This window comes from Nicotiana sylvestris, chromosome 9 (assembly GCF_000393655.2).
Source record: "Nicotiana sylvestris chromosome 9, ASM39365v2, whole genome shotgun sequence".
Lineage (NCBI taxonomy): Eukaryota > Viridiplantae > Streptophyta > Magnoliopsida > Solanales > Solanaceae > Nicotiana > Nicotiana sylvestris.
In genome coordinates, this window is record NC_091065.1 from 124642846 (window position 1) to 124652134 (window position 9289).

The 9289-nt window shown below is 38.8% G+C and overlaps 1 protein-coding gene across 1 annotated transcript; it reads right to left on the reverse strand.

The window, feature by feature from the left end:
* Window positions 1-1337: 1337 nt before the first annotated feature.
* Window positions 1338-3595, reverse strand: LOC138878168 (uncharacterized). The gene is made up of 3 exons (XM_070157834.1): window positions 3308-3595; window positions 3011-3181; window positions 1338-1964 (listed from the first exon to the last, which is right to left on the reverse strand). Exons 1-3 carry the CDS (start codon window positions 3593-3595, stop codon window positions 1338-1340), a joined length of 1086 nt encoding a protein of 361 aa, XP_070013935.1.
* Window positions 3596-9289: the final 5694 nt, after the last annotated feature.

Genomic DNA, 9289 nt, shown 5'->3' on the forward strand with positions numbered 1-9289 from the left:
TCCTAACGATGTCAATCTATAGAGATGGAGAGAATTACAAGCACGATTAGAGGGATTCACATGGCAAAGGCTGTTACAACTATGACCCAATCTTTCCCTCAACTAATTTCAACAACAAAACCACCCAAGATATTTCAACAACTTCCCTACAATCCTTATTATCTCATGCATGTGATAAATCTATTCTCACCACCCATAATCAACTCAAATCTGAAATTGAAGAATTCGGGGAAGAAATTCTTACCTCTTTGAAGCCTTAACAAGTTACTTTGATGAAACTCCAAGGTTGGATCAAAGTAGAGTAGTGAAATCCTTAATCCTCCCTTTCCTCTCTCTAGATTAGCTCTCACCTTTCTCTAAAAATATTCGATAAACCCTAAAAAATGACCCCCAAAGACGTTTTCTAAAAATGAGATCGAGTAAAATTTCCAAACGTAAACTTGCCAATATCGGGTCTGCAACCGCAAAACAGGTATGCGGCCCGCAAAGGGGACCGCAAAAAAGGATCCCAAAATTGGGCTATTTGGTTTGCGTCTGCGGCAGGTTTGTTGTCCACAGACCAGTTCTACGATTGCATAATATGCCGCAGAACTCCCCTCCGAAAATTGTTGGATCTGCGAGGGGTTTTGCGGCCCGCGAAATAGTTATGTGGATGCATAATGGACCGCAAAAAATCCTCCAAAATTGGCCATTTATCTGCTTCACTCTGCGGTGGTTCTGGGGCTCGCAGAGTGATTCTGCGGCTGCATAATGGACCGTAGAAATGCCTTTCTTTGCCAAAAAATTCTTCAACTTACTAGCGCACTGTTCAATCTAAAAAGTCCGTACTGGGTGAAATTTCACAATCCTCAAACATATTAGCTCACCTTGGTACCAGAAAGCCTCGAGTTTTAGGTGAAATTTCATGGGGCCTTACATCCTCCCTACTTAAGATCATTCGTTCTCGAATGAGGGTCAAAATTCACTATTAGCATCTAATATGACTCAACTGCTATAACACACACCAGCAGTTCCAAGGTTTTGACTAACTCGTTAAATTTCCAAAATTTTTGCCAGAGTCTCCCTGTAATTGGGCCTATCCACCTGGAGAATCCAAAAACTAGTCCTAACAACATAATCACAACACAACGATGTAAAACAATAGGGAAACAACACCGACCACAATGCCATTAAACATTACATTACCAAGAAGGAGTAACCTCACTATAATGTATAGGGGAAACATAATTTATAGAAAGTTAGATTTCAACATCATGGACATAATTACATACCTATTCAAATAAATTAAGATACTTCTTCTTGATCTCTTCCTCGGCCTCCCAAGTGGCCTCTTTAACCTATTGGTTTCGCCATAGTACTTTCACGGAGGCCATTTCTTTATTTCTTAGCTTTTGGAGTTGCCCATCAAGAATGGAAACTGGAATTTCTTCATAGGCCAGCTCTTCATTAACCTCAATAGTCTCAACTGGCACAATAAGCGACGAATCTCCGACAACCTTCTTCAACATGGACACATGAAACACCGGGTGCACTAAAGACATCTCTGGAGGAGGTATTTCAAGCTTATAAGCTACCCGACCAATCCTCTTAATGATTTTGTACGACCCAATGTACCTTGGACTCAACTTTCCTTTATTACCAAATTGCATTATGCCCTTCATGGGGAAAACCTTTAAAAATACACAATTATCCTCTTTGAACTCCAAATCCCTGTGATGCACATCTGAATAGGACTTTTGACGACTTTGAGCAGTTCCCAGCCGATCCTTAATTATCTTAACCTTCTCCATAGCATGATGCACGAGGTCTGGTCCTATCAATTCCGCTTCCCCAATCTCGAAATGCCCAATGGGAGATCTACATCTCCTACCATATAAACCCTCGAACAGTGCCATATGAATACTAGCATGATAACTGTTGTTGTAGGCAAATTCTATGAGTGGAAAATGATCATCCCAACTACCCTTGAAGTTAATAACACAAGCGCGTAACATATCCTTAAGCGTCTAAATAGTCCGCTATGCTTGCCCATTAGTCTGCAGGTGAAAGGCTGTACTAAGACTCACCTGAGTACCCAAACCTTATTGAAATTTCTTACAAAAGTTAGCTATGAATTGTGCCCCTCAATCTGAGATAACGAAACTGGAGTTCCATGCAACCTGACTATTTTCTTAATTTACAACTGAGCATACTGCTCTGCGGTGTCGGTAGCCTTAACCGGTAAGAAGTGTGCTGATTTTGTGAGTCAGTCTACAATTACCCAAATCGAATCGAACTTGTGAGGAGTGCGAGGTAGTCCACCACAAAGTCCGCTACACTCCTATTAATATCATTTCACCAATAGACTTCCTTAAGATCATGATACATTTTTGTGGATCCCGGGTGCCCGAAATACCTAGAAGTGTGAGCCTTGGTCATGCTTCTTTCTTGGAGACTATCCACATTTGGAAAACATAGTCGCCCTTGGTACCTTAGTGTACCATCATCCATGCCAAGAGAAAAAGCCACAGTCTTATGTTTATGAATCTCCTCCTTCAATTGTACCAATAATGGATTGTTTTATTGCTTCCCCTTGACTTCTATAACAAGCGATGATTCAGCCCTGTTTTACACAATCACTCATCCTTCACTAGAGTCTGTAAGACGAACTTCCAAACTAGCCAACTAATAAACCTCCTTGTCCAACGCCCTTTGATATGCCACTAAGTGAGCCAAACTGCCCAAAGATTTCCAGCTAAGAGCATCCACCATAGCATTAGTCTCCCCCGGATTGTATAGAATATCGATGTCGTAATCCTTGAGTAAATCAAGCCATATTCTACCTCAAATTTAGTTCCTTCTATTTGAAAATATATTGAAGGCTCTTATGGTCCATGGATATATCCATATGGTCCTCATACAAATAATGACGCCAAATCTTCAATGCAAAAATCACTGCCGCGAGCTCCAAGTTACGTGTTGGATAGTTCTTTTCATGATTCTTGAGTTGCGTAGAAGCATAAGCTATTACCTTGCCATTTTGCATTAATACACACCCAAGTCCGATCCTTAAAGCATCACAATATACCACAAACCCATTTGTACCCTCTGGTAGGGTCAACACCGGCGCCGTAGTCAATCTTGATTTCAGCTCTTGGAAGCTCCTTTCATCAGCATCTGAACATTGTAACTTAACCTCCTTCTACGTCAATTTAGTCCACAGAGAGTCAAGAGTAGATAAACCCTCCACAAATTCCCTATAATACCCAGCTAAGCCCAAGAAACTGTGAATCTCCGTTGGAGTTATAGGTCTAGGCCAATTTTTTACCGCTGCAATCTTTTGAAGGTAAACCTTGATTCCTTCTCTAAAGAGAACATGACCCAAGAACGTGACAGATTCAAGCCAAAATTCGCACTTTGAAAACTTTGCATACAACTGGTGCTGATACAGGGTCTGCACAACCGCTCTGAGATGATCGACATGGTCCTCTCGACTCCGCGAATATTCCAGAATATCATCAATGAACATGATCACAAAGGAGTCAAGAAAATTCTTGAAGAATTGATTCACAAGATCCATGCAAGCTGCCGGGGCATTTGTTAGCCCAAAAGACATAACTAGAAACTCAAAGTGCCAATAACGGGTTCTGAAAGTTATTTTTGGAATATCCTACTCCCTGATCTTAAATTGGTGATACCCGAATCTCAAATCAATTTTGGAGAAGTATTTAGCAACCTGCAATTGGTCAAACAAGTTATCTATCCTTGGTAGTGGGTACTTATTCTTGATCGTGACCTTGTTGAGCTGCCGGTAGTCAATATTCTTACAGGTCTACGGTCCGCAGACCAGTTCTACAGTCGTATAATGCGCCGCAAAACTCCCCTCCGAAAATCTTCATGCTAGATCTACGATGGGTTTTGCAGCCTACGATATGATTATACGGCCGCATAATGGACCGCAAAACAACCTCCAAAATTGGCCATTTCTCTGCTTCACGTTGCGGTGGATCCACGACCCGTAGAGTGATTTTATGGTCACATATGGGACCACAGAAATGCCCTTCTTTGCAAAAAATTTTCTTCAACTTTCCAGCGCACTGTTCAATCCAAAAAGTCGGTACTAGTTGAAATTTCACAATCCTCAAATATATTATCTCATCTTGGCACCACAAAACCTCGGGTTCTAGGTGAAATTTCAAGGGGCCTTACAGTTGTGCGACCGCATAATGGACCGCGAAACAACCTCCAAAAATAGGCCATTTCTCCGCTTCACTCTACGGCAGATCTGCGGCCCATAGAATGATTCTGCGGTCATATACCTAATCCAAACTTATCCAAAGTCTCAAAATACTGCAAACAACATCAAAATCAAGAATCATGTATTAAACCAAATTTTTTTAAACTTTCTTAAGTTCAAAACTTTAACTTTCAACTAGAAGCGCTAAATAAATCCCGGGTCACCGGAGGCCCGAACAAACATATTTACAAGTCTAAATTAATATACGAACCTATTGGACCCTCAAAATACCAATCTGAGGTCGTATACCCAAAAGTAAAACCTTGGGCAATTCTTCCTAAGTCAGGCCTCAAATTAGGAACTAAGTGTTCTAAACACTCGCGGATCTCCTGGAAACCAAACCACCCATCCTCTCAATTCATACATATCACGCTTCGATCTTGGGGAGCGGGACCGGCGCTCAACCGAGAAAACCCAATCAAGCCAGCCTACTCGGTGTATACTCCCTACCCTTAACCTTGAATAATTTAGGATGGAATAACATGAGATATTCAATTGATAAGATAGGAGAAAACAACACTACTTCCCATTAATTAAAGAGTTTTGTAGGTAGATAATGGAATGATAAAAATTCTTAGTTTACAAGTGGAAGTAAATGACAAAAATAATATTTATAATTCTTCCCCATACATATGTGACCCACAGTGTGTCTACTGAGGCACTGAATAGACATGAAAAAAATATGAAAGTGTCGGTAAAAATGATCCATCTATACCTCAAAAATAATTTAGAAGGAATCAATACAACATATTAGTACCGATGTAGTGTAGGGCTCACCAAAATCTATTGAAGAGAGGGTACGCTCCTATCAAGAGTTTGTGCCGCCAGCTGAGGTACTACCTGCATCCACTAAAGATGCGGTGTCCCAGGCAAAAGAGAACCTTAGTACATATATGATAGTAATAGTATGGAAAGCAAAGTATCCTCACATGGAATTAAATGCCAACATAAGAAAAGAGAAACATGAAAGTAGTAAAAAAATTAACAGTATTTAAAATACCAGGTTAAAATATAAGGAAATTGTCAAACAAACATTAATATTTTTTTGGTTGGGAGATCATTAGTTACCGATATCATATCATCTAACTACCATGTGCGTGTTATGGTGTTCGATATCGGCCCCATCGGCGAAGCCGTCTTACCATAATGCCATGTTGATCGACGTGTCCGTGCTAGCAATACAATACGCCATCTCAATAATGGGGCATAATCTCATAATGGTGCAAAAGGGACTTGTCCCAATTCGCTCCTACATTGGCACGTATATTTTCGGGTATAGGCCTTTTAGCTTACACCTTCTCGGTTACACACAATACTCCCAATAATATTTCAGTTAAAACAATTGATAAATCCCTTTTCTTTTAATTGATCCTTGGGTTGTACATCATCATTTTCATTTGGCAACAAGACCACATTTCATGTTCATTATCTTGACATGGCTTATCATAAGACATCAAGGATAATTTAAAATATTGGAGAATCATAGAACCGAAATACGAGCTGTAAGAGCTGAAAGAACATAGAGATATTTCAACAAGGAAACCATAGAGATTGCCTTTGAAATATGGATTAACTTAATAAGCATTTGATAGATCAACCATACTTGAAATATTTTCTGAAGAAAAGCGTAACGATAAAAATTGAATCATTACTTGGGTACATATGAATTAGGTAAATCATTCACTTGAGGCGATTCAAAGTAAGTAGTAGGATTTAGAGCAAACCATATTTGGAATGTAGAAGGAGTTCATGGAATTTAATTCTATGGAAGGAGTTTAGCCAAACATACCTTAATCGAGCTTTCCTTAGAATCCATACGATGTTCTACTACTCTTAGTAACTTCAATCTACATTAACATTGTTTAATCGAACCATTATTAGTAAGAATTCTCACATCTTACGTCTTTTAGTCATTTTATCAAATACTTAGCATGCATACTCGGCTAAAACCGCGTACAATGGAGTTTCTTCATCCTACAACAAATTTTCATACCAACAATTCACCCACAATAATCCTAAGACAATCAACAACCCTATTGCCACATGCATACCCCACCATTATGTCACGACCCAAATCGATGGGCCGTGACGGGCACCCGATACCTTACTCAACCGAGTACCAATGTGACGTATCTTTCTTATTACATCATCATATACACATGACATACGAGCCTAATAGGCCAATATGATCATTTATAAATTCAAAACATAGGCCGACAAGGTGGTACAATATTTCACGTACACGACATATGTCTACAAGCCTCTAAGAGTACATAAATGTCATAAAGGTTGGGACAGAGTCCTGCCATACCAAACAACATACGTCTAAATCATACTAACCAAACACGCAACTCCAAAGCAAATGGAGCGCACCAACATCTTCCGCTAAGCTGATATCCTACTTGGAGGGCTCTCGACCTGTTTGTCTGGACCTGCGGGCATGAAACGCAGCGTCCCCAGGCAAAAAGGACGTCAGTACGAAATAATGTACCGAGTATGTAAGGCAATATACTGAAAGTTGAAACTGAACTGATAGTATAATAACTGCAAGTAGCTGGAAGTCAAAGATAATCTGAAGACACCCTTGAGGTTGTCAAGTAAAGTTATGCCGCAAAATGAAAACACCCTTTGGTCCTCTCTGATAGGTGTTATATCTATTGAAATATATGAACAATTAACATTTGCAAATCATACTAACAATTAATGTGCTGTAAAATCAAAAGTTTCTTGCTAACTTTGTGCTGAGAACAGTTTGATATGCAATGTCACGAAATCGTATACAATTATGTCTTTGTTTATGCTAAGTTTTAGTTTAGTTTTTCGTGTGTTCTTGGTAACACTATTGTAAAACTAAAGAAGAAAAGATTAGTGAATCTTGTAGTGTTTCAAAAATTGTTCACGTTATTCAAGATCATTGAAATCGTAATACAATATATCCAATGCGTCTCGTTAATTATCTGACTGTAGAAGATTTTAGCCTTGGATTAGTTTCACCGTAAAATCTGTAATTAGAGGTTTTATATTTGAATTGTGGGAATGCTTACCTGCTGATAGTGACTCAACTCTCTTAGTATAGTAAGTAAAATAGTTGTCCGGCCCTATAAGGCTCGGTATATATATATATATATATATATATATATATATAACTGCTCTGCCGTAGTAGGCATGCTTATAGGCGCTCAGCCATACTAGGCTCTGTATCTCGACCAACTGGGCTCGCTCATAAGCGTTTGGCTACAGTAGGCTCGGTATATATATAACTGCTCTACCATAGTAGGCTCGCTCATATGCGCTCGGCCATACTAGGCTCTGTGTCTCGACCAATTGGGCTTGCTCATAAGCGCTCGGACACAGTAGGATCGGTATATAACTTACCATCTGATCAGAGGTTGCCCAATAGAGGCCTGCCCATCGATCATAGCTCGATGGTCATGAAAATACTGTAATACAATATATATAGACTCTCTGCTCTCTTGACTGGAAAAGAAAATACTCAACTGAATATGAAGTCCCGATAAGGAGAATATTACAACTTACAAAACTAGGAAAATATATGCGATTTGCGAGACTAGCAAAATATACGTAAATTTCGGGATATGAATTTTTCTTTATGCCTCGTTATCAAACTTGTATAATAACGAGATCATGCCAAATGAAAGAAGAGCTTAGCTTTAACATACCTGATCCGGTTCTCTTAACAATCTTTCAACACCCGTTAATTGCGACAAAAGATGGAACAAGTCGTATGAAAAGCCCAACGCAATCACGTTGCTTGAAGAAAATCTTGGCCGAAGAAAGACTCTGGTCTAGTGTACTCCTCATTATTTTATATACTTCTATTTGCTTTTCCCACTAAATCCTTTTTTCTTTTGTTTTTGAGATTATTTCCTCTATTTTTCACTGCCTTCTTTCCTTAGCAGACGAAGCAGGCTGCCTTACATTTGCTGCTTACTACATTTAAAGAGAATTGAGAGAGGAAAATGAATCAAATTGATTAATGAAGAAGGTATCTATGTTCTTTAGCTTTTGCACCTTTGGTCCAGATACTTGATGGGGAAGATGAGAAAAGGTTCATGGTGATCTTGGCTTGATTTACATGCTTTATTGATAAAGATATACTTTTTCATCTAGATTCACAATTTAACACTTAGGGGTAAATACTAGTTTAGAAATCTCGGTCTCCCTTCCTATTTTTATGTAATGATCAAGATTCTTATAAAACCTTACATTACTTATTAGTAAAGAGACCAAAATGACTTAGCCTAGCTTTTTTTATTTCAAGACTTGTACATGTAAATAAGGCATCTCATGCCTAATGACTCATCAAGCCTTTTGTTGCCGCTTTGGCTTAGATTAATGCCAATTGGCATCTCCAAAAAGGATATTTATCCACTTAATTTATTAATTAACTAGGTAATGTCTAGTTACCCGGTAATTAATCAATTACCCGCAAAATTGAGAATTATTCCCACTTACTTAAATATTACTCACTTTTCACATACCTTATACACCTTACTATTATGGTCATGCGGTACCTTGTATGGTATTAGTCCATAAATACCGAGTATTTTAGCTCGAGCCATATTTTATCCCAATATGCCAAACTTGGACGAAAATTCGTTTCCTTTGACTTGCTCCCCTTTCACCTTTACTCATCACTTGTGAAATCACATAATCCTTATAATCTCCAAATAATCTTTACTTGGACTGATGTCAATTACCTTACTGCAAATTCAATGTACAATACTTCAGGGTGCAACATCGTCGTAACTTAATACGGTGAAGCGTGACATCACCATAATGTAATACTGCAGGGTGCAGCACTATCATAACTTAATACTGCGGAGCGTAACATTACCGTAATATATTACTGCTGAGGGTAACATCATCGTAATATATTACTGCAGAGTATAACATCGATGTAATACTACGGGGCGTAACATTATTCCCCCCTTTGGAACATTCGTCCTCGAATGTTGACTGATGCACTTATCAGTTTCATAACTTATTTCT